This window comes from Vombatus ursinus, unplaced genomic scaffold, assembly GCF_900497805.2.
Source record: "Vombatus ursinus unplaced genomic scaffold, bare-nosed wombat genome assembly UNPS02000580.1, whole genome shotgun sequence".
Lineage (NCBI taxonomy): Eukaryota > Metazoa > Chordata > Mammalia > Diprotodontia > Vombatidae > Vombatus > Vombatus ursinus.
Window position 1 is genome coordinate 6,941,631 of NW_020940358.1, and position 26,105 is coordinate 6,967,735.

Consider the following 26,105-nt stretch of genomic DNA (forward strand, 5'->3'; position numbering starts at 1 on the left):
TTAATGGGCATTCCCTCAGTTTTCAAATTTTTGCTACCACAGAAAGAGCTACTATAAATGTTTTTTGATGTATGGGTCTTTTTTCTTTTCCTTTTTAAAAAATATCTTTGGGGTATGCATATTTCTCTCCCTCCATCTCTTCTTTCCTGGTGGCCATCACCTATGTCTTGCCACTGGACTCTGAATGACCCTGGAGGAGAGAGTGAGGCTGATGACTTTGCACAACCCTGCCTCACTTAAATACTATTCACTTGCAAGTCAAGACATCACCCTCTTGATGTCATTGGTCCTCTTTGAGAACCAAGAATGATCAACAATGACAAGGACTCTTCTTTACTCCTTTCCTTCCTTTCTTCCTTCTTTCCTTCTCCCATTTACTACCTGTGTGACTTTGGGCAAGTCACTTAATCTCTCTATGTCCAAGTTTCTTTGATCAGCAAAATGAGGGGTGAACTAGATGACTTTTAAGGCTCCTTCTAGTTCTGCCTTTGATCCTAACAAACCCATTTTGCTAATGAAGAAACTGAGGCTCAGGGGGCTAGTGACTTGCTTGGGTTTATCAGTAAGTGTTGGAGACAAATTTGAACTCAGGCTTTCTGCTGTCATGTGTGGGTGCCATATCCCTCTTCTAGACCATAAGATCCATGATGACAGGAACCATGTCCTTTTAAAATTTTTTATCTTCCCCAATGTTTAGCACAGTGCTATGTATACAATAGGTGCTTAACAAATATTTGTGGAATTCATTTACCATTTTTTAAATGAGGAAACTGAGGTTCAATGGCATATTCAATGTCAAATATAAAATTAATGGTAGACCAGCAATGGAGTGGAGGGAGGGTAGAAAATAGGTCTTTGATTCTAAATCCCATGATTTTTCTTTAGCTCTTCTAATAAATTCAGGTTCAGTACACACAGTGTCCATCTCATGGTTTATTCCTGCCTAGCTCTGGCAGTGACCATTACTCTTGGGAGGTATGAATGAAAATAAGGGTCAGGCTAGTGTTTCCTTTTATTTCTACTGGATGTAGAAATTTAGATGACAGACACAGATAACTCCCAAGTTCCTGAAAATTGCTAAGTTTCTCTTTCTTCCTTGAGTTAAGTCTGAATCTTCATACCCTTCCCTTATTAACTTTGAAATTTTAATCACGGTATTATTGCCATAATCTCAGCTGACAATTTCTGGATAATTGACAGAGGACTTGACCACATCTCTGTTTCATCTCTTCTTTTGAATTTTTAAAAGGCCAAGGAAGAATTACATAAAAAAATCTAGAAACAAATCTCAGAAGGATCACTGGGTACATACATGTACAAATGTTAGCTACAACCCCATGTGGTTCAGTTTCCTCTTTCAAAGTCTTAAAAGGTACAGTAAATGTGGAAAAGCTTGTGGAAATGTATTTTCTTGTCAGATCTGCTAATGTAATTTCTTTCCTAATCAGATGCTTCCCATTGGTTCTAAAGTGAAAGTCAGTGCCTGATTTCATTCAAAAAAAAAAAAAAAAAGGAGGGTGAAACCTATGCACAGGACACAGAAGTTTTCAAGTTTGTTGAAGATGGGAGAAATTTCCTTCTATTGATTCCAATACCCATTGTTCTGTTCTATGGACCACTTCCTCCAGCTTTCTGAAAATGTCCCAGATGGAAGCTGATTCTATAGTTTGATTATCTTTGTCTTCTGTGAGATGGCTAGTTTTTCCTCCCTTCTATTATATTCCTATATCCCCATCTCCTTTCCTATTTGACTGATCTTTTCACCATTCCCACAGATAAGCCATTTATTCCCCTCTCTAGTTAGGGTCTCTTATTCTGACAAAGTCATGCCTAGGAAAAGAGGGAAAATCTGGGAAAGACTTGTCAAGGGATGTAGCTATTGCTGACCTTGCAAGGCAGTCAGCAAACACATAGTAAGGTCTTAGTATATGCCAGACACTGTGCTAAGTGCTGGAGTTGCAAAGAAAGGTAAGAACACAGTTCTTGTGCTCAAGAGCTCATACTCTAGTAGAGCAGACAAGCTTGAAAATAACAAGTTACGTACAAAATTTATACAGAGTAGGTGGAAAGTCATCTCAGCAGGAAAAGCACTAGCAGCTGGATGGAACAGCAAAGGCCTCTTGAAGAAAGAAGAATGTGAGCTAAGCCTTTAAAAAAGACAGGGAGACTATGGAAGGCTTAGGCAATGAGGAAGAACTTTTCAGGAATAAAGAACAGGTAGTGCAAAGACACAAAGACTAGAAATTCAGAACACATGTGAGGTACAGCCAATAGGCCAATCTGCCTTCATTGCAGGCTGCATGAAGGGTAGTTAAATGTAAAATGACTAGACAGTAGGAATGGGCCAAATATTTTAGTATTCACAGCACCCAAATTCTTTTTGTACCCAAATGTATTAATGTTTGTGGTGCCTGAGGCCTCATATTACTTTATTGTATGGTTTGCCACACAGACAGTCTCTAAGGATATACTCACTGAAGACAAGGGAATAGAGAGACATGATGGAAAACCAGGAACCAGCCAGGAATGCCTTGGTCACATAGCTGTGCTACACTGCTCTACTATGAGGAAATCTCACCTGGTTTATCCCTCTTTTCTTACAAGACAAAAAGCTCTGCAATTACAGTAGAGCAGGTCATCCTTACAAATATTAGCAAAGAGGCCCCAATATTTCTCCCCTTGCATTTCCTGTTGACAGTGAGCAGCAACATGGAAGAAAGACAGTGCCTTCCACAGGGATATTGGCAACAGTCTTTATAATCCTGTCATCATTAATCAACTGCTCTGCTCTGTGTGTGTGTGTGTGTGTGTGTGTGTGTGTGTATGTGTGTGTGTGAGACTGTAGCATCACCTTGGTATATTTGCTCATGCTTTTTTCCAATGGTTGAAATACATTATTGTTTCCTCTTTCCCCAACCTTTTTGCCAATTGTCCCAAGAGTGTGGATTGCTTTATGAGCCTGGAGCCTGAGAATCCAGGTAACCTACCTTTTGGACCAAGAAGAGGTACAACTGAGAGCAGCTTCACCTTAGTCTTAAGCCTACTCCTATCAAAGCAAACTCGGTGACCACTTTCCCACTCCCCACTCCATAAAATCACTCCACAGGGAAGTTCCCAGGTCTGAGAAGCCCAATGGCTCAGGTGATCCTTGCCCCCAGGGTCCGTGTCTGAGTTTCTTGTAAGTCTACTTATGGATAGTTAACTTAATCTGCTGAATGTGCCTCATAGCATCCCGACTTACAGGCTGGTTCTGCCATATACTACCTGTGCAACCTTATACATGACAGCTAACATTTTTGGGCTTTAGTTTACTCATCTACAAAATGAGGGGGTTAGATTAAATGACCTCTTATAGCTCCATTATAGCTCTAAATCTATGAAGGAATGCAACAAGCATTTATTAAGCACCTACTTTGTTCCAAGCACTTTACAAATCTCTCATTTGATTCTCACAACAACCCTGGGAGGTAGGTGCTATTATTATCCCCATTTTACAGTTGAGGAAACTGAGGCAGATAGAAGTTAAGTGACTTGCCCAAGGTCACACAGCTAGTGAGTATCTGAGGCCAGATTTTTACTCCTTCCTTTAACTCCAGGCTCAGTGCTCTGTATACTATGGCGCCACCTAGCTGCATCTGACGTATGATACTGCGATCATTTCCTTCCAGACCTAGCGCAAGACTGATCTCCAGAAAGCCTTTACTGACCAACCTCTGCCATACTTAGACCCTGTTCCTGCCAGACTTTTTGTGTTGCTCATTATTTACATAATAATTACATAATAATAACATTTATATAATGCTTTAGTTTACAAAACACATTATATACATTACTTGTAGCTATATGTTGTATTACGTGATCTATTTTTTTCCTATTTCTTCTGCATTTGACTTATCACTCTAACCATGAACTTGACACTCAGTAATGGTGACAACCATGTCCTGAACTACATTTATATTCTCTGCACACAACTGAACAGAGTGCTTTGTACAGAGCAAGTACATGGTGAATGCGTGTGGAATGAAATTTTTAAGAGAAGGAATGAATAGATGAGAGGCATTTATTAAGCGCTTACTGTGTGCCAAGAACCATACTGAGCACTAGGGAAACCTAGAAAAAGTACAGTATTGTTCTCAAGGGGCTCACTCTAATTGAGAGAGACAACACATAAAAGAAGGTTCAGTTGCAGGGAAGATAGCAGGGTCCTAAAGCCCTAAGATGCAGAAGTGGAGTGAATAGCAATTCCTAGGAGATCCTTAGGTTATGTCAATAGGTCAGATAGTTCTAGGTTTCTGCAAGATATAGGGGCAGGACGCATGATAAAGTCTGGAGGACCTTAGGAAGCAGTATCAGGGAAGGTAGCAAGGTGGGAAGGTGCTTGTCCATCTCATCAGACTAAATAGAGTTGGTATCTCCTTTCTCATCTAAGCCATGGAAACAGTCCAGCAGGCCAGATGGGTCCTGAGTATCCCAAAGCCAGAGAAGGGAATGAGGAGAAAACAAGTGTATAGGGCATCCCCAGTGATTCTGGGTGTCTTCACTGCCCAGCCATTCTGGAAAGGGCAGTAAAGTCCTCTGCCCACTAGCCCTGCTGGGTGTGAATTGGCTTGGTCTGCTTTGTTGCATCATCTCCCTTTTGCCTCCAACTAGGGCTGCTCTGACCAATGACTTTTAGATTCTATGTATCATGGCAGGAACCTGAGCAAATCATCAGAAAGCCTGAGTTTGAACCCTGGTTTTGCTATTTACTACCTACATGACATTTGGCAAGTGACTTCTCTTCCCTGGAACTCAGTTTCCTCAACTGTAAAGTAAAAGTATTGAATTAGATGATCTGAGTTACAGGCAATGTGGTCTAGTGGCTGGGTGTGGGGTGGAGCTGGACCTCAATTTACTGACTTGAGTTCAAATATGAATTTTGACATTTAATAGCTGTAGGACTATAGGAAAATCATCTAACTTCCCTGATTCTCAGCTTCCTCATCTACAAAATGGAGACAATAATATCTTAAGCACAAGCTTTCCTGGGTTACTTTAAGGTTAAAGTAACATAGTCTATATAAATGCTTTGCAAATTTTCAAGAATTAGGTAAATGTTAGTTCTTACCTGCAAAGCATTGGATCCTATGTGGTAAGGGCATCTCTTCATATTGGCTGAGAGTGGTAAACTGACTTTGGTAAAAGGGTTTTGTTTCTGCCAAGTCTAAATAAGAGCAGGAACAATTTGAGGTGGAATGAAATGGGTTTGACAGTTATAAGGCCCTTGTAACTCTTAAAAGCTCCGTGGTTATGTGCAATATCTTACATGGTTTAAAAACTCACCATTGACTTGTTTCGGTTAAAGCTGTGGGATAAGCACATACCTCCAAATGCCTTTGTTTTTTTAAGCAACCAACCAGGAAGAGAAAACAAGATAAAATAGTAGGGGGCTGTACCCAGCAAGATCCAGGACAAGAGTACCAATGCCAGCCTCTGCATGGGGATCCTGAGCTTATAGGCTCTGGAGCTGGAAAGGACTTTGAAAAGTCATCTTGTTCAGCCCCATTATTTTACAGACGAGGAAACTGAGGCCAGGGAGGTTAAGTATTTAGTCCTATATTCCCTACTTATGTTTCCAAATGCCCTTCTTTTTCTACTGCCCAATGATGCTGCCTGGTTTTCTACTACCTCACGCTACCTAATGCCTTTATGTGGCTCCACCATGGACAAGATGCTCCATACTCTGCATCTCAATCTATAAAATGAGAAGTTTGGGCCAGATATAAGGACCTAAGGTTCTTTATAGCACGGAATCCCTGATTCTATGACCTGTTTGAAGGATACATTTTCTTTCTATCTCCCAAGGTTAGAGACATTCCACTTGTACCTCTAAATAGTGGCCTGTACAGGGTTTTGTAAACATTAATGTCCCTACTAGACTGTCTCATTTCTGGGATTCTGAAATTCCTGATCCTTTAAATGATTGTCTTTCCAAATCCACCCACTGGGTATTATCAAAACTTGAGGAAAGTCACATAGGCAATCTGGTCCAAGTAGGGAGTGACCTATTTTTGGCTCCCTATCTCCATATCTAGTATAGTTAATATAAATTTCATTAGAAGGGCATTTCTTTCATAATTGCTGGGTTTGGCCCACTCATTAAATTCTAGCTCCTATTCCTTTTTTTTTTGCTGTTATTTTGGTTTGTTTTAACTTAGGCAGCTGGTCATTTTGGAAAAAGAGATGGAGAGAGTTATGGGAAAATAGCAAGGGGGAGGAGAGAAATTTCATTTTTAAATTTTGTACCTTCAACAAAAGATTCTAATAAAGCCCTCAGAATGAAGCAGATTTGAACAATGTAGGGCAAATGGAGAACTGAAAATGGGGAGGGAGAAGGTCTGAGAAGTAAGAGAATTGAAAAACTTGGAACTGAGAAACTTGGAAAGCAACCTGACAGATGAAGGGAAAAGAATTAGAAATGTGCTCTCACCTGGCAAGGAGAGAAGGACTATTCCTCCCCAATTCTCTGACCTTGTATGCTGGGATCACAAGGTTCCTGAGCACTTGATGCAGTTTTTGCAAGATAAGTTGCATACAAAGAAATTCCATATATCAATTCAGGAGACTAAAAAAATCTGAACTTTTCCACCTTCTCAGGTTTATCTAGAGGCTCACAGGATGCCTGTGGGCTGAGCCCCAACTCTGACAACAGTTCAGGTATTTTTAAAACCTTAGACAGTGTCTTTTTTAAACAAGCTGTCAGGAAAAATTAATTGCATAAAGTTTAAATCAATGTTAACTATTTCATAGTATACTGCAATACCTGGTGACATCCTGCTCTTTGGTATGTACCTGCAAGGGGCAGTGGAGGGAATTCCATGCAGTTGAGTCTGCCTTTGGTGATTAGTTTCTCTTCAGCTTCTTCCCTCCCATTTTTTTCTATTAATAAGCTCACTATGTAGTTCACTTTCCCTTAAGAGATTATTTTCTTTAGGTAGTGGGAGGATGGGAGGAAGAGGGAGACAATTGTTGAAGGTGGGATGTAATGGACAGAGCTCCAGAGGTAGAGTAGGGAGATTTGGGTTCCTATCTGAACCTCAGTTACCTCATCTATAAAATGAAGGGAATGGACTAGGTGTTGTCTAAAGTCTCTTTCAGTTTTAACATTCTCTGGTTCTAGGTGATTCTCTGGTCCAGGATCTGCTTACTCTTACATGCTTTTCTCAAACAGATACCAGTCAGCTGTGCCAATCCATCACCAGGTGAACTCTGCCCTGGATTCTTTGGAAGCAGAGAGATAGCAAGGGCTTTCACTAATTCACCTACTTCTCTCTTCCCTCCTCCACCCCTTCTCCTGGGCTGAGGCTTGACATCAGACATCCCACAAAAAAATCTATTTTTCAATTAACTCTTTCTTCAGAGATAATATCTAGGAGGAATTAAGCCCATTAGTCTTGGCACTTCCTGGGACCAATGAACATCCTCTTTTCCCTGGTTATTTTCCAGCCTGGCACTATGCTCATATCTCTCCCCCTCACCCCCACCCGTTCCACCTCTTGATCAGAGTTAGAGATAGGAATAAAGAGAGCCATAGAGACTGGACCCCTGACTTCATTCGTATAGGAAACTCCAAGATGAAGAAAGTCCATTTACCCATGCAGCACCTCCTTTCCAACGGAGTCTTTGACTAGAGTTGCCTAGAGCACTTAGGGTTTAAATGATTTGCCTAGGATCATGCCTTCCTCTGCAAAGTGTAATAAAAAAACCCCGATATCCTTGCTTCTGGAAAAGGAAATGTAAGTTTGCCCTGCTGTCCCACTCACCATCTCTTCCCCTTCCTGGACAATACCCTCTTTTCCTGGCTATTACTCCCCCAGATGTATTGTCTACCCCATTGGAATGCAAGTTTCTTGAGGGTAGGGACTGTTAGGCTTTTGTATTTGTACCTTAGTACTTGGTACATAGTAAACACTTAATAAATGCTTTCATTCATTGATTCATTTTTCCTTTTGCTTCATCCTCATTACCCAGTCACTATTTCTGCTTTGGGGCAACTGATTATATTCATATTCATATTCAAGTCTTGTAAGTGGATGGCCTACCTTTGCTTATTTTATCCTTTGACCCTGCCAGGTACCCAGTTAGGCACATGTGCCATAGTCAACAAACACTTGTGAAGCGCATATAGTATTTAAGGTACAAGAGATTTTAAAGTCTTTCTGAAGGATGTGATGCACACCCCTGACTTCTTCAACACAACATACAAAATAATAATTCAATGTTTTCTTGATGAGTCAGGGTTGCTATGATGAGCATTCATTATCGTACTAGGATGTACAATACAGAGATATCAGAGAGTGTGGAGAACTTTTTTCTTCTACACTAAATGGCCCAAACTGGTTATGCTTTTTATAGTTTCTTTTTGTCTGCTTTTTATAGCTGATCTGTATCCTCCCTCTCCATTATCTAACACTCTTCTATGCTGTACACATGCAAAAGCAAAACTATATAAAATGAAAGCCAAAAGGTTTCATAATTTTACGGTTAACTCAAAGGAAGAAATCTCGTAGTTACCACTTACAGATGTCATAGCAACTAGCAGTCCCTCCCACAATATGCCTTCATTTCTCCCATTAAATACAGAATTCTAGGCCAGAAGAACTGTTCCCTGAGCCAGGGTGATAATTCTGATGTTCTTATAGGAGAAAATTAAACCTTCAGGGAGAGTCCATCTATAGAAGAAACTGAGGTAGGGTCCTGGGAGATGGTTTTGTTGCAGATGCAATCCCTTTCTTGGTCCCCTGTTAATAAATGCTGAGATCCAGACAGCCTATTTCCTATTGTTCACATCCTGTTAGGCATTAAGCCTAAAGCACATGAAATCTGACATGAATTCACAATATTTTTGGATGAACACCAGAACATCCTGAATGGCTGATGCAATGACCAAAATTGAAATGACCCAGACATATATGTGCTCATGTCTTAACTCTATGGTACTTGGGACTTGTTGGCTTTTCTTTCTCCCTCCTTCCCTCCCTCTCTTTCTTCCTTCCTTCCTCCCTCCCTCCTTCCTTTTTTCCTTCCTTCCTTCCTTTCTTCCTTTTTCTTTCTTTCCTTCCTTCCTTCCTTTCTTTCTTTTTTCTTCTTTCTCTTCCTTCCTTCCTTCTTTCTTTCCTTCCTTCCTTCCTTCCATCTTGAGTTTAAGCTCAGGCTAATTTAGAATAGAACCATTTTTGAGTTACCAGGGCACAAAATGGGGAACTCCTTTAGCTTCTCAGGAATCTATTACCTCTAAAGAAGTCAAAGGAGTTTGCTGAACTTTACAAATCAACTCACATTTGAGTAGAGAATGAACTGAAAGTGCTTTGGCCCCCAGTACTTTCTCATGAGTCTCAGGGTTAGATTTTTTTTTTCTACCACCTATACACCCTTACTATCGAACTTACCTCAGAACTTCAAGGACCCGTGATTTCACTGGTGGGGGCTGTCCCTTTAAGAATGTGGATGCCAATACCTTCATACCATGAGTTTCTTTGTGCATTGACCTAGTATCCAAATTCATCACTTTGAACCTCTCTGAATTTAGACTATCCCTCAGATGATACGCAGACAGTCTGTTTTTCTCTCAAAGCCTTTCCAGCTTGGTAAGACCTGGTAGAACTAGCATTTTGACCCCAGGTCAAAAATCATGCTGTGATGATGCATCAGAGTAGGCCATAAGTAGAGGCTCTCTCTTAGTACTTTATTTTTTTTTAAATAAATTTATTTATTTTTAGTTTTCAACATTTAATTCCACAATCTCTTAGTACTTTGACATTAAACTATTCCCCAACTGATAAATGGTCAAAAAGCCATGAACAGGCAGTTTTCAGATGAAGTCACAGCTATCTATAATCATATGAAAAAATGTTCCAAATAACTATTGATTAGAGAAATGTAAATTAAAACAACTCAGAGGTGCTACCTATCAGATTGGCCAATATGACAAAAAAGGAAAATGTTAGATGTTGGAGGGGATGTGGAAAAATTGGGACACTAAAGCACTGCTGATGGAATTGTGAACTGAACCAACCATTCTGGAGAGCAATTTGGACCTATGTTCAAAGGGCTATAAAACTGTGTATACCCTTTAACCCAGCTAATACCACTACAAACACTCTATCTCAAAGAGATCAAACAAAAGGAAAAGGATCTATTCGTACAAAAATATTTATAGCAACTCTTTTTGTGGTAGCAAAGAATTGGAAATTGAAGGCATGCCTATCAATTGATGAATGGCTGAACAAGTTGTGGTATATGATTGTGATGGAATACTATTGTCCTATGAGAAATGATGAGCAGTATGCTTTCAGAAAAACCTATAAAGACTTACATGATCTGATTCAAAGTGAAGGGAGCAGAACCAGGAGAATATTGTACATAGTAACAATAAAACTGTATGATGATCAACTGTGAATGATTTAACTATTCTCAGCAATACAATGATCTAAGGACAATTCCAAAGGACTTAGGATGAAAATGCTATTGACCTCCAGGGAAAGAACTGATGGAGTCTCAGCACAGATCAAAGCATTACTTCTTTTTATTTTCTATATTTTTCTTCAGTTTTTTTTTGAGGGAGAAGAAGTCTGTGTTTTCTTTCACAACATGACTAATATGGAAATGCGTTTTGCATGAATGCACATGTATAACCTATATCAAATTGCTTGCCTTCTCAATGACAGGGGAGGGGAGGGAGAGAGAATTTGGAACTCAAACAAAAAAAAGAATGTTAAAATTGTTTTTACATGTAATTGGAAAAATAAAATAAAAATTTAAGAACACTAGTGCATCTTAAGAATCTTAAGTTGTAACTGTATCATTATAGATTTTGAAAGCTATCATCACACTATGACTATTCTTCATGAAAAAATTCATGCTCTGATCATTCTTCAGGCCTTCTTTTCCTGGGAACCTACTTTACCGATCTTGCATTTAACACTCAAATGAATTGATATCATTCAAGATAAATTCTTTTCCTCTTCTAAAACAAAACTCACTGAGCTTCTGCTTGGTCATCTGTAAACTGAGGGGGTTGGATTAGATGATCTCTAAGGTCCTTTTTAGCTCTGACATTTTGTGATTTTGGAACCCTCTTGATTTCCACTCTAAGACAAAGACCCAAATAGGGCTCCCTGTTATAGTCTAAAGCTGTCATTATTGAAACCTAGAATAGAATCCTAGCATAGATGCCTAGAATCCTAGAATAGAAAAAGAATAAAAGAATAAATAGAATAGAATAAATAGAAAAAGAATAAAAGAATAAAAGAATCCTGAACTCAGATCATGGAAACCTTCTGCTAAGGTCTCCTAACCACTGGTACTGACAAGTCCTGGGGAAGAGGCACTGTCAAAGATGTAGCTATTACTGACTTCATGGCATAGATCATCACCACTGATTCTCTTTAGTGTTCTCTGGACCGGTGACCTTGAACAGATCTGCAGCAAAGCCTGGCACATAATATATCCCCAGGAAACACACAGAGGGATATACTCATAGGTACACAGGGATAGAGAGCCAGGACTATACCTGAACCATGCAGCTGCACTGCTCTCCTGTGATGAAATCCTAGCCTCTCCTTTCTTCCTCCCTCAAAACTATACAGTTTTGTCTTAACAGTATGAATGAAAAAACATTTATTAAATGATTACTATGTGCTAAGCACTGGAGATACAAATAGAAATGTAAGATAATCCCTGCTCTCGAGGAATTTACATTCTAATATATAGAGACAGTACATATTGTAGAAGTTCTTAACCTGGGGTCTGTGGGCCTCACCAAAGATGTTGTTGTATAGATTTCAGGGGGTCTATTAATAACTTACAACTTTTTGATAACTGTATTTTGATGTAATTGGTTTCTTTTATGGTACTATGTGTTCTATTTTATGCATTTAAAAACATTACTTTGAAAAAGGATTCATAGACTTCACCAGATGATATCAAAGGGATGCATAAGGCAAAAAAAAAAAAAAAAGAGGTTAAAAATCCCTGACATACAGGAAGATGAGTTACCATGCAGATGGAAAAATCCAGCTATCTTTAGGGTACAGCAACAAAAACGGATGGCAATATATTTCCTTTAGTGTCATTTCTATTGATAAAAATTGTGTCTGTTTCTGATATTGAGCCACTTGGCAGTGCCAAGGATTCTGGTGTAGATAAATTTCTTTCCTGGGCCATTAGTAGCTGTGACTGTTGAGGAGTCAGGGGCTGTAGCACCTGCAAAAATGATTGTTAGGTAAGCTTTCCACAGAGACTGCTTCCTAGGATGATAGGCTCAAAACAGGGACATTGGTCTGGGGAGGGTGGTTGCTATTCCCAAGGCCTTTGTGTGGAGAATCCTGGCCTGCCTCTACTGGAGGCTGAGGTGAAGTAGTGGTGGTAGTGTTTTGGCCCTTCTGGAACATGCAGATATCATAAGGCCTCCCAGCTATTCTATGAATGAGATTACACTTCTCAGCTCTGAGCATTTTCTCTGGCTATTCCCCATGGCTGGAATGCTCTCCCTTCTCTCTTCTGATTACTGACCTCTTCCTTTATGTTCCAACTAAAATTTCACCTTCTACAGCAGGCCTTCCCCAACCCCTCTTAATTCCAATGCCTTCCATCTGCTAATTATTTCCTATTTATTCTGTATATAGCTTTCTTTGCATGTATTTGTTTGCATTCTATCCCCCCACGAGACTATAAACTCCTTGAGGGCATGGACTATTTTTTTTTGCCTCTTTTTGTGTCCTCAGTGCTTGTCACTGTGCCAAGCACACAATAAGCTTAATAAATGTTTATTGATTGATCTTGAGCACCAGGAGTGACAGCCCCACTTCACCTTGCTTTTCTGTTATACCTAGCATGAAAAAATAAAAGCTAGTGCCTGATGGTTACTGTCTTCATCTGCCTACCTTCCTTACCCTGCAGCTCAGTTGCCCTGTTTTCCTTGTTATATTAACACCTAGAATAGAACCCTCAAATCATAGATCTAGGGACCTTGTTTCATTTTCTTGCTTTCAGTGGTAAATGTCAAAACCATATAGCACTGATGATCATCTATTTTCCCCTTGAAGATATCCAAGGATGGACTCCACGTGTTACCTTCATCCCACCGTAGTGAAGAAGTAGACATACTGAAACCACCCAACACCACTATCTAACTACCAAATCAATCCATCTGTCAGTGTGAATAATGCCTGGCTTATTGTAGAGGCTTAATAAATACTTGTTGATTACTTGACATGTTTAACAAAAGGCCACAGGGTATAAATTAAGGGACAATCATTGCCATCGAATTAAAAAAATTAAGGGACAATCGTTGCTATCAAACAGCTAGTCAGTTCTTAGCTTCCATTATAGGAATCTATCCTGTCAGATTCCAACTTATCTGAAATAACAAATCTTTTCTCCTCTGTCACCTTGGATACTTAGTCATCACATAAGCAAATTCATTAAAAATAGACCAGATAGCACATTGACTACATAAACCCCCACTACACTCACATCATCATTTACGTTAGCATACATGAATAAATACCTCAGAAGGCTACATAATAATAACCACCCTTATATTCTTTATATCCTCTGCAAAGGACTTCCCCATCCATTATTGCACCCTTCAGTTCCCTTCTCCATGCCTCTCAGGAATCCCAAACAGAAATCAGTCAAGACAGGTACCATCATAGGATGGACAGGGATATAAATGATAGAATCTCAGCCCTGGGAGGGACCTCAGAAGTCATCTAATCTAACCCACATCTGACTAAGAATTCCCTCTATAACACCCCAAATAAGTAGTCATTCAGCCTCCACTTGAATACCTCTAGTGATGAGGAATCCTTTACCTTGCTAGACAGCCCATTCTACTTTGGGATAACTCTAAGTGTTGAGAAATTTCCCTTATGTTGAGCTAAAATCCTTCTCTTCACAATTCCTACGCATTCCTCTGCTGGGGCAAGGAGACAACGTGTAGCATGGGAAACGTCTATGGACTCAAACAGTTAAGAACTATCCATTAAATACATCAAATCAAAGAAATTCAGAAAGAGGGCAGTGGAATAGCTCCTTTCTTATCCTCTGATTTATTTTCTGGGTCCGTCAAGTCCAATCAGCTCAGTTCAAGGAGGGTAAGCAACTCACTCATGGTCAATGTTAGCAGCAGAGCTGGTACTAGAACCCAGATCTCCTTGTTCACATGTTGCTTTGTATTTTTGCTCTAATTTGCTTACATGAATATTTTCTCATCTCAAATTATTTGCGAGTTTGCCCACAGCAGACCATTTTTTCTTTGTAATTCCCCAACCTGATGCTAAAATACTATGTTGGGAACATAGTACATGTTCAATAAATGCTCATTCAATGAGTGAATGAGTGAATGAATGGATTCTCCAAAGTAAGTTATAACAGGAAAGGAAGCATGAATTGTAGAGTACTGCAAGCCAGCAGCACTGAAAATGATGTATGGCATGATTCTTGGAAACTAGAACCAAACAATTTTCCTCTCCTCGTGTGGAAACAGATCTTAGCTGTCTTCAGTCCATACTTAATCATGTCAGACTTTAATGACCTGCTCACTAGCAAACTCACAGTTCTATTGATTCTACTTATTTATTTTGAGCAGGTGAAATGCTGGTCATGCATTCCTTCCAGGCTCTTTGGAGTCAGGGCGTATGCCACATGCTGCTCGAGATAAACTTGCCCTGGGTTTACCAGAAGGTGTCAAGTTTGTCCTCCATAGTCACTGCCACCTATTCTATGATGAAATCACCATAACTCACACTTGAGCTGGGTGCACTTATTTGAAGTAAATTAATGATGGGAAAAAGGGTATCTGAGAAAAATCAATCACGCTGGTTTGATTGCAGGTGGGTAGCTTAACCTACCAAGCATCACATACAATTTTTTTTTCATTTTGCATTGTGGAGCTCTGTATATTATGCTTAGTTGTACATAGGCTTTATGAATGTCGGATGAGTGACTGAAAGAAAGAAATTGTTTTGGGTACAAGAGCAGCTGTTATTTAAAAAAAATACCAAGGTGCTAATTACAAATGGTGATTATGATAACAGGTCTATTGGGATCTATCTCTCTCTCTCTCTCTCTCTCTCTCTCTCTCTCTCTCTAGCAGCCCTTTGTTAGCTAGTTGAATTAGTGTATATACTTGTAAGTAATTGAGATGTAATTTATTATTTTTTAAAAAAGTTATAGTTCAGGTTTTCCCCTAATTCAAATTTGACTTGTCTTCAATTACCTCTGTTTTTTCCAATTAACTTTCAACTGTCTACTAAGTCACAGTATATGTTGAATTGAAAACTGGCATCCCTTGACCCCCACAAACTTCTGTTCTTCCCTCTTCATCCCCATGATTTGATGGACACTTAGGGAATAACAAATCATTTCAGTGTTTTCCTGCACAAGACATAACAAGGAAAGTAGATGGGCTGCAAACCAGTAATAGCGAACACAACAGCCATCAAGTAACAAATGATGGATTTCAAAACTGAATGGAATTTTTTTCTTCAAGTCTTTGGATGACCAGTATCATTGCCCACTTTCCTTTAGTGTGAATAATTGAGGTGTGGCTATGTTGGGTTTTTCTCTACACACATCTTGGTTCTCTCAGGGGTGTTGTGGTTGCTGAGTTGTTTCAATAGTGTCTGACTCTTTGTGATCCCATTTGAGGTTTTCTTGGCAAAGATACTAAAAAGGTTTACCATTTCCTTCTTCAGCTCATTTTATAGATGTGAAAACTGAGGCAAACAGGGTTAAGTGATTTGCTCAGGGTCATACAGCTGAAAAGTGTCTGAGGCTGGATTTGAACTTGGGTCTTCCTGACCACAGCTCTGGGCAAGTCTATCCCCTCAGCCCCCTAGCTGCCCACTCTCAGGAGATCTGCTTGCTAAAAATCTGTATTTTCAGGTATTCTGCATCTAGGATATGATTGTTGCAATCTGGAAAGGGAACTCATTTCTACAGCCCAGTTCTGGGAACTTCAGGGCTTAGCACTGGAGAGAAATGCTATTTTAACTCTGAGTGCCTTGCTATTGTTACAGTTCCTGGCTACAGACTCATGAATAGCATTTCATAGGTAATATATTAGTGATGTTGGCTCAGTTAGACCATCTTGAGAGCCAGCATGATGTAATGGATCCAGAATTAGTCTGGAAGCAAGGGAGACACAGGTTCAGGCTTTGCCTGTGAAACATTGGGACTATGTGATCCTGGACAAGTCATTTAACTTTTCAGTACTCTAGGTAACTTTCAAAGATGAGAAGGTTCTGGCCTTCTTTGATAGAGGGAGTTTCTGTACCTGAGAGTTCCCTAAAGGAAAGAAGGAAACTAACAAGCATTTATTAAGTGTTTACTATGTACCAGGCACTGTGCTAAGTGCTTACAAATATTATCTCATTTGATCCTTACAACAACCTTGTGGGGGAGGTACTATTATCCCCATTTTATAGTTGAGGAAACTGAGGCAAACAGAAATTAAGTGACTTGCTTAGGGTCATATAGCTAGTAAGTACCTGAGGCCAGATTTGAACTCAGGTGTTGCTGATTCTAGGTCTAGCATTCTATCCACTACACCACCTAGTTATAAAACTTCAGGCTTGGTTTCTATCCTTAGATTTTTTTATTCCAAACTAGATCAGGGGACATCAGGGAACAAAAAGGGACATCACTTGAAAGTATGGCATTTACATTTTAATGTATGTGTGTGCATGTGTAGGTGCCCTCTTTAGAATCAGAGTCTCAGAATTTTAGGGCTGAAAGGTAACATAGAGCATAGACTTTTAGAATATGGAAGCTGGATGGGACATTAGAGGTTATTTAGTCCAACTTCTTAATTTATAGAAAAGAAAACCAAGACCTCCGTGGGTGAAATGACTTGTCCAAGGCCTAGAGGTGGCAGCTCTAAGAAGAAGGTCCAGAAGCTGGGTCCCCAGATTCAGAGGCCAGAGCTCTTTCCTTTTCTCCCTCCTGACTTCATGCTACTAGTTTGATTTGGTCCTTTTGGTGTATGTCACACAGACAGTTCTCAGATACGTGACTTTCTTATATAGCATCATGTACCTTTGATTCACTGTAGTTTCTCTCTAGTTCAGCTCCAACAAGAATTCTATGCCCAAGAGGAGGAGAGGAAAGCAGTCAACAACCATGCTGGGTCTGCTTATCTCTTCTTTCCATGCCCAGGGACTAATGAGCATCTAGGCTTCCAGTATTCTCTTTATTCTAGTTCTGGGAACTGGCAGCTGACACTGGCACTACCAGAGGGGAGGAATTGAAGGTTTTGGTCCATGGCCTGCTCCAAAGGCCACTAAATTTGCTGCTGACCATAGATCCAACTCTCCCTTATCTGCCCAAACCAAGGATTAGCCCCAGATAATCTAAAAAATACATTTCAGCCGACAGCTTCAAGCTTTTCCCCTCTCTAAGCCATCAGAGACATGACCAGGGAGACAAATGAACTGATTTTGACCATTGTCTCCAAATCTTGACTAACTTTCCATTTGGGAGACTAGGGAGAAATTGGCTCCAAAGTTGGGAGGACAAAGCAGAAGGAAAGAATCATAAATAATTAGAACTAGAAAGGATCTGAGAAATCAGCTAATCCAGTTCCCTTCACCCATACAAACCCACACCCACAAATTACAAATGAGGAAACAGAGTCAGAAAGGTTAAGGAACTTGCCCAAGGCCATGGTTAGTATGATATATTGTTAGGAGTAAGAGAAGTCTTCTGAGTTCCAAGTCAATATGTGAAAAAAGCAACAAACTGGATTATCCAAACCTGAATGATTGAGAACTGTTGTAACACACACATACACACACACACACACACACACACACACACACACGTGCAATCTAAATTTTCCTAGTCTAAATCATCCTTTGATCCCAGATCCAGCCTCCCATTGGAGTTCAGAATCAGAAGAGATAATATTAATAGCAGTTTATATTAATGTAGTATTTTTTTGGTGTACAACATGTTCGCATAATTATCTTGCACTTATAACAAATTTGTGAGGTAGGAATCGTAAGAATTATTATTCTCATTTTACAGAAGGGAAAACTGAAACTTGGAGAGATTAAGAAATTTGCCCATGACCATACAGCTAGTAATGGCATCTCTCAAGTCTTATGATTTTATGTCTAATATTCTTTCCATGCAATGAACCAAACTACCTTGTGATAAGTTAAAATTGCAGCAGAAAGGACTTAAGTTTGATAGATTTGGGGATGAGGGTGCTGAGGTGAGACTTCCAAATAGAGTAGAATTGAATCCCTATTTCTTCTAGAATCAAATACCAACTCCTCTGTTTGCCATTTAAAGTTCATCATGTGGCTCCTTCCTATCTTTCTGGCCATCTTATCCATTACTTCTCTCCATGCACTTTATGGTTCAGTTACACTGGCCTATGTGCTGTTTTTGATACACAGTAATACATCTCTCATCTCCATGTCTTTGCACCAGCTACCCCTTCCCACTTCAGTCCCTTAAAATCTCTGGCTTCTATGTGTATACATACATACATATATATGTATATATACATATATTATACTGTATATATTATATTGTGTGTATATATGTGTATACACACAGACACACACACATACATACATACATATATATATATATATATAAATACTCCTTATCTATATATAATCTTGTATTCTCCCAGTAGAATATAAGCTCCTTGAAGGAAAGAACTCTTTCTCTTTCTGTTTGTACCCTTGACACCTAGCACAGACAGTTAATGCCAATTGCATTAAATTTAATTGGTATGAACAGCTCAGAAGACATCGTGGCCAGTGACAGAGGCATAGACAGGATGATACTGAGAGAGCTCTGACAGTGCTCTGAGACAGTTCCTTTAAAACTACATTAAAGTAGCTACACGATTTGAGTTATTTCTCAGTGTATATTATTATGGACTTATAGAATTAGAACTGAAGGGAAGTAAGATACTATCTGATTTGACTTCCTAATTTTATAGATAAGAAAGTGAGGCATAGGGAAGTTAAGTGATTTACTTGTGGTCACAGAGGTATGGTCAGAGGTCAGATTTAAAACCAGGTCCTCTGCCTCCAGATCCAGTGAACACACATTCTCTTTTTTTCTCTCTTTGTCTCATTCTCCTTCCTACCATTTCTTACTTCTGTCTCTCTTCTTCAATCCTTCCCTTCTCCTTCCTTCCTTCCTTCCTTCCTTCCTTCCTTCCTTCCTTCCTTCCTCCCTTCCTTCCTTCCCTCTTCCTTCTTTTTCCTCCCTTCCTTTCTTCCTCCCTCTCTCTCTTTCTTCCTTACATTCTGTTTTTTATCTTCCCTTCCTCCCCTTTCCCCCCCTTTTTTTCTTCCTCCCTCCCTCCCTTCCTTCCTCCTTTCCTTACTTCTTCTCTCCCTCCCTCTCTTCCTTCTTCCCTTCTCCCCTCCCTTCTTTCTTTCCTTCCTTCTTTTCTTCTCCTATTGTTTTTTTTCCTCTGGGCCTTTCAATTCTCAGGTCATAAATTTTAGGGTCTTTGGCATTTGTAATAAAAGACCTAGAAAGCATTGCTAGCTGCGTTATCAAATAAGTGCCCTTCTTCATCTGTCCTGTCTGCCATTCCCTCCCCCCGAGGTGACATAGCCCATTAAATACACATCTATATTAAGCAATGATTATCTAAGTTGCCCACTGTTTTTTTTTTTATTAGCAAATTATGTCCTTCTAAACATAACTTTCCTTTGAAAGGCCCATGACTGAATCTCCTAAACTTACCGTGAGACTGGTGCTCCTGCCAGGAAGTGTTTTGGAGAAAGCAGCCTTTTCAGATGGGTGCTTTCTTGCATTTCCAAATGTGGCAGTTTCAGAAGGGAGCACATGAGGCAAGGACTAGTTTAAATATATTCTGAAGATTTCCCTGGGCTGTAAAAGTGCCTGAAATATTTACTGAGTGGAAAGTAAAAACCCACATGCAAGAAATCCATCTTGTCAGCCAACCAACCAATCCACAAGCATTTACGCAGCACTTACTATATGCCAGGCACTGTGCTACAAGCACATAAATACAAGCAGGAATAAAGTCCCTGACCTCAAGGAGCTTACATTCTAATGGGCGACGGGGAGACAGCAGCCTGGAAAAGAGCCATCCAATCAGAGGAAGAGGCTACAGTGGAAGAGGGTACTTCTAAAGAGTGAATTCCAGGTCTGGAGTGAGCTTCCAGGATGAAGAGGTTTCTGGGCCAGGGGAAAGAAAGGCCTGTGAGAGGCATTTTGGTATATATAAAGAGCCATGTCCTCAACTTAGAATCATGAGATAGCTGACTTTTGAATCCTGTCTCCAACCTGTATTAGCTGTGTGATAGTGGGCAAATCCCTTACCCTGCAGGACTCACCTGTAAGATGGTGCTACTGGTGGTCCCTGTCTCAGCAGCTTATGAAATGAGATAATGTGCTTTGTAAAATGTTAAGCTCTCTATAAATGTCAGCTGTTACTATTATTATTAATTGGAGAAATTATGAGTGCAGAAGACTGTCTGAACTATAAAAATTATCCATAAAGAAATAAAATTGAATTATTTTCAAATACCCACAGTGGCTTGAAAGAATGGCCACGCAGAGTTCTTCTAAAGATCCACTTCAATGAATAATGATAGCTGACATTTACACAGAACTTCAAAGTTTAAAAATTGCTTTACACACACATCTCATTTTATCCTTGCAACATTCTTATTGGGGGGGTAGATTCTATAGATATTTTTCATTTTCACTTTTCAGGACTCAGAGAGTTCAAGTGGTTTGCTTATGACCACACAGTAATGAGTCTGCTAGTACCAATCTAGAAAATGTTAGAGCTGAGATTCCAACCCAGATCTCCCTTGAGGCCAGGTCCACGACTTTCACTGTACTAGGCTGACTCTCTGTGAGTAGGTAAGAGTCTTTTGTAATTAGCACATCAATTGTTTGTGGCAAATATGTACTGCTAAAGTCCATTGAAGAATACTTGAAGGCATTTTTTTTTCCCAATGAAAGTCAATAGGCATTGACACATTTAATTCATACCTGTATGAAAATATACTAATGGTCAAGAGTTTCATCTCATTTTATATTAGATTTTATCCACATACAAAAAAATGAGATGAAACTCTTGACCACTAGTATATTAAGTTCTTCTTGGAGAAATAAGCAATCAACAGTATTTATTAAGTGCTAGGCACTATGGATATAAATATAAAGGTCAGACTGTGTCTTTCCTCAAGTAACTTATATCCTGAGTACTATCAGTGATAGGACAATGGGACTCCAGGGCAAAGGGTATATATCAGTTTGGACCAGTTAACTTTAGGGTCAAAATTTTGGAGGGAAGGGTAGGGGTGGGGGTGGGGTGTGACATGGCCTGGATAAAGAGGAAAGAATAGAGTGATTGGAGATTTCAGTGAGGATGGAGAACAGGTTTAAGTGGGTTGAAGCACAGAGGATTATGAAAGTTATGGTCAGGTAGAGAAATTTTAGAGTTACTGATTATGCAGTGCAACAATTGTAGGTTGACAACTCTATCACTGTCCCTGTGTGTGACTGAAGTGGAATGAAGGTTATCTTCATCATCATGAGAGTTATGGAGGTTGAGGAACTGGAAGGTAAAAGTATTAGAGAGGGAACCAATACATAAACTGAAGTCCCTAAGTAGAAGGGTGATCACTGAGGTGGATAGAAAGGGAGTGAGAAATTTCTTCCTGAACAATGAGCAAGATTGACTTTGGAAACAATAAATAACAGGATCTGGAATGGGTGCCATCTTTGGATGGTGTGAAACTCCATAGAGGAGAGGTTGCTGAATGAATGTGGTAATTTCAGAAAGGAGTAAAAAGTATTCCTATTTCTCCTCCTGGCTTAGTGTGTATTTATATAGGGAGGGGGTGAAGTGAGAAAAGGAATATCTAGGACTTGAGAAGAGGGCTAGGGATGCAATGTCTTCTGGGGAAGAACCATGAGGTTTAGTATGAAGTGCTGGCTTTTTCCCCTCAGTCCAGACTTGCTGAGATTCTACTATTATGGGAAACTCCCAGTATGGAAATACTCTCCACTAATGCAGATCAGCAGTTTCTTTGCAACTTAGAGTTTCAATAGAGCACTAAAAGTGCCTTGCAGATGGTCACACAGCTAATGTGTACAATTTGAAACCTGGTCTTGATTCCAAGGCTGATCCTGTATATGCTGCCATTCTGCTCCCCAAGACTAATATGAAAAAATTAAAGAGGCCATATAAAGTGGTTTATTTGACTTTGATAATATTGATCATATTCTATCTGTATCTTATTTGTATATATGCCTTATCCTCCTCCTCCCACTCCCATCAGACTGTAAGCATCTTAAAAGGCAGAGACTAAAAATTTACATCTTTTCATCCCCAATACTAAAGTACCATGCTTGGTACATAGTAGGATTTTAATAAGTGATTGTTGAATTGTAATTGCTAAACTCTGGTACAGCAATTCTGAGAAAGAAGAGACCAGTGTGGGTTGTAGAGATCAGGGAATGTTTCTTAGAGCAGGTAAAAGTTGAGCTGGGTTTTGAACTTGAGTAAACATTATTCCCCTGTGCAGTCTTGCTTAAACTACTAATTTACTTAGTATAGGGCCTTACATGTAGTGTGGCTTCAACAAGTCTTCACTAAGTGAATGAACTGATAAATCAACTAACCCACAGTTGAAAGTTCCACTTAAAGCTAGTGTGGTCCATATTAGCATTCAGTTTAGTGCCTTGGCATATTCAAGTAGGCTGATTAAGAACTTTTTTTTTGCATTGAATTTAATTTTGCTCTAGTTGAGAAGCTGAAAGGAGTTTATCCCTCAAGTTCAAGCGAAATTAACAGGCAAGGCAAGGGTTTGAAATACTTCCAAAGGAAAGCAGCTGCTTGTCTCACTAATGGGCTCTGCAAAGCTCTTTTCTGAGCCAAATCTAGATCAAAGACCAACTCTAGGAACTAACTTACGAAAAAGTCAAAGTATATCCAGTGGAGTAAAGACATTGATTTCTTGATCTTTCTCATATTGAGTTCTCGGCTTCTTCTTCTTTTTTCTGGGAACTGTTCAGGAACAGGGCCCTTTTATAGAAATGGGATAATCATGCCCTAACTTATCGGATAGATGTTTTAAAGTGAGGCACAGCTGTAAATAGAAAAGGTGATACAAAGGATGAAGGGTGGGGTATGATGGGAGAAATGCAAAGAGGACTGAGTGTTTAACTACGGCGTCAAAGTGTGTACTGCCTCCAAAATCTCTACTTCAAGCGCGGGATTTGCATTTAAATAATAGTTCTCCACAGGCATCTCGGCCCTTGCAAGCACTCATAAATTGGTGAATAGATCCCTTGTTACAGCAGAGAAAAAGCAGCCCCAGGTCCAAACGGAGAAATGCCAGCTGTAGCAGCTGGGAAAGCCAGAACCCAGCGCAGCATCCATGCAGAGAATTCGTGGACACGTCCTTCCCGAACCCACAACACCCCGTACTTCACTCCCCCAGAATGAAAGGTTGCAGAGTAGCAAAGTGCGAAACCCAGGCTCCCAGCTCCCACAGTGGGTTAGGGAACCAGAGAGGAAAGGAACTGACTGGAGGCAACCCCATGAGGCATATAAGTGGAAACAGCAGCCCTGCTATTTGCTACCTGTTTGGTGTAGGACGTGTCCTTTAACTCCCCTGGGTCTCATTTTCTTTATCTGACAAATGAAGGGGCTGGGCTCGGCGATCTCTAAGATCCATTCTAGTTGGAAATCTTTTGATTATAAGCATTCGCTCCACTACAGAGGCCAGAGACTCAGAAGTTGTGGAAAGCCGAGCGGGGTAGAAATAGGAGTGAGAAGAGCTGGAGGAAGCCAATTGGTGGCTGACCGACCCCTTCCCAGTCTATAACTTTGACTGAGACCGCAAAGGCCACCTTCTCTTCTCCTGTCCTTAACTGTCACCACCGAGTTCTGACTACCCCCTTTTAATGTTTCCCTACCTAGAGAACTTCGTGAAAAGTTTAGATAGACTTGGAAAGGACCTTAGAAATTCCTACTCCAACAACCCCACTTTACAGAGATGGAAACTGAAGTCCCAGGAGATAACTTGGTTGACTAGGGGTCGCAGGCTTTGTTAAACAGAACTGGAGCTTGAACTCAGCTCTTCTGCCTTCTTATGCAGGGCTCTTTCCACTACAGCAAAATACCGCAGCTCCCTTTACCACCCCTCTCACTTATTAGAGTGGGTAGAGGAACCTACCGCTACTCTCTCCTCCCTTCCCTTACTTGAGCTCTCGCTTTGAAAGCTATGGTGAAGACTTGAGTTGCCTCTTCTGAAAAACAAAAACAAAAACAAAAACAAAAACAAACAGACGAGCCAGTTCCCTCTGGCAATACAAAACCTCCTTTTTTTGGCGGGGGGGAGGGGGTTAGGATGCGGGTGGTGGGAATGTTGAAAGTGAAGGTAGGGAATGTGGACTGTTTTATCTAAACTTTCTGTTTGCCCCAGTCACAGTGCTCAACATACACTAGACAAAAGAAAACGTTTGTTGAATGAGTGAATGGATAGACGGATGTTATTGGTTGTGATGGTGAGGCTGAGAAGTAGGATGGAGCTTCGAGATGAGATGATGGAACAGACGGGTTTCCGCTCCCCCTTCCCAGACCTGAATAAATGGGAACGCGAGGGCTCTCACCTGGATGACGATCTTGACAGTGGAAGTATCTACAATGGTAGTACAGATGAGGCCGTTGGGGTCGCCATCTGGGCTGGCATTGAATTGGCCCATGGTGAAGAGCATGGGGATGGCGAGCAGGAAGGAGAGGAGCCAGATGCAGCTGATGAACTTCTTGGTTCGGCTTCTGGACATGATGCTCTTGGCCTTGAACGGGTGGCAGATAGCCATATAACGCTCCAAGCTGAGGCTGGCGATGTTGAGAGCGGTGGCGTAAGTGCAAGCATCTCGAAGGAAGTAGTAACCCCGACACACGGCGTCGCCGAAGGCCCAAGGGTGGTGGACCCAAATGAAGTTGTAGAGCTCGATGGGCATGGACAGAAGGAGGATGAGGAGGTCGGAGAGAGCCAGACTGGCCAGGTGGTAGTGGACGGTACTCTGCAGATTTTGCAGCGACTTCTTGCGGACCAGTGTGAAGGCAGTGACCGAGTTCCCCACAGTGCCCACCACGAAGAGCGTCAGGTAAACGGCAGTGACCAACACCTTAGAGTAGATGTCTGTGTTCACGTCCAGGTCAGTGTCTGGGGTGAGGAGCCGCTCTGAAGAGTTGGCACTGTTGTTGCTGTAACCCGGGGCCAGCAGTGCCCGGTCCCTCACTCCACCCTCCGACGGCTCCAAACTGAAAGAACCTGGTTCTGACTGGCTGGGGGGAGCGGGTGCCGTGCTGTTGAGGCGCATCCTGACCGGCGGGGTTGAGGGAGAGCTGGGCGTCCAACCTGGCAGGGAGGAGGATCAGGAGGCGGCCGCGGAGAGCCCAGCTTGCCCTGCCTCTCTGTATTCTAGCTACCGTTAGAGACCACCCCCTCCCCCTTACAAAAGCGTTCACTGTCAGAGGCTGGGGGCAACTGGCTGCGTCCAAAGGTGGGCAGGGGACAATACAAGGTACGGAGCCCGCAGGCAGCTCCCAGGCTCTACCCTCCTTTAGTATTTCCAGTAGAATAGTGCTGCCAAAAGCCCAGAGTCTTTGTCTGCCGTGAAGCGGGCTCGGGCGTTGGGCTCGCTTTCCTACTCCCAGGCTGTGGGTCCTGGGCTACGCCAGAGTCAGAGGTTCTCCTCTAGCCTCCCGGCTTCCCCAAGTAGCTCCGAGCTGGCTCCAGAGCGCCTCTGACAGCGACAGAAGCTCGCACAGAAACACACCCGACGCGCGTACTTACGTATACACACACACACACACACACAGTCCCCACCCTTTTGCGCACACACGGTGAGAGACGGACAGAGACAGAGACAGACAGAAACACACACACAGAGTGAGACAACGAGAGAGAAACAGAGAGACAGAAACATAGAGAGAAAGGAGAGAGAGATAGGGAGAGAGGAGAGAAAGATAGATGAGAGAGGACAGAGAGAAAGGAGAGGAGAGAGAGAAAGAAGAGAGAGAA

General features: G+C 41.0%; 1 protein-coding gene across 1 annotated transcript in view; it reads right to left on the reverse strand.

Annotated features, from left to right (window-relative positions):
- Positions 1-25,401, reverse strand: part of NTSR1 (neurotensin receptor 1) — a 132,703-nt gene extending 107,302 nt beyond the window's left edge. Inside the window, exon 1 of the mRNA XM_027848217.1 lies at positions 24,685-25,401. Coding sequence (XP_027704018.1) covers positions 24,685-25,401 — 717 coding nt within the window. The remainder of the gene's footprint in view (positions 1-24,684) is intronic.
- Between the last annotated feature and the right edge of the window lie 704 nt (positions 25,402-26,105).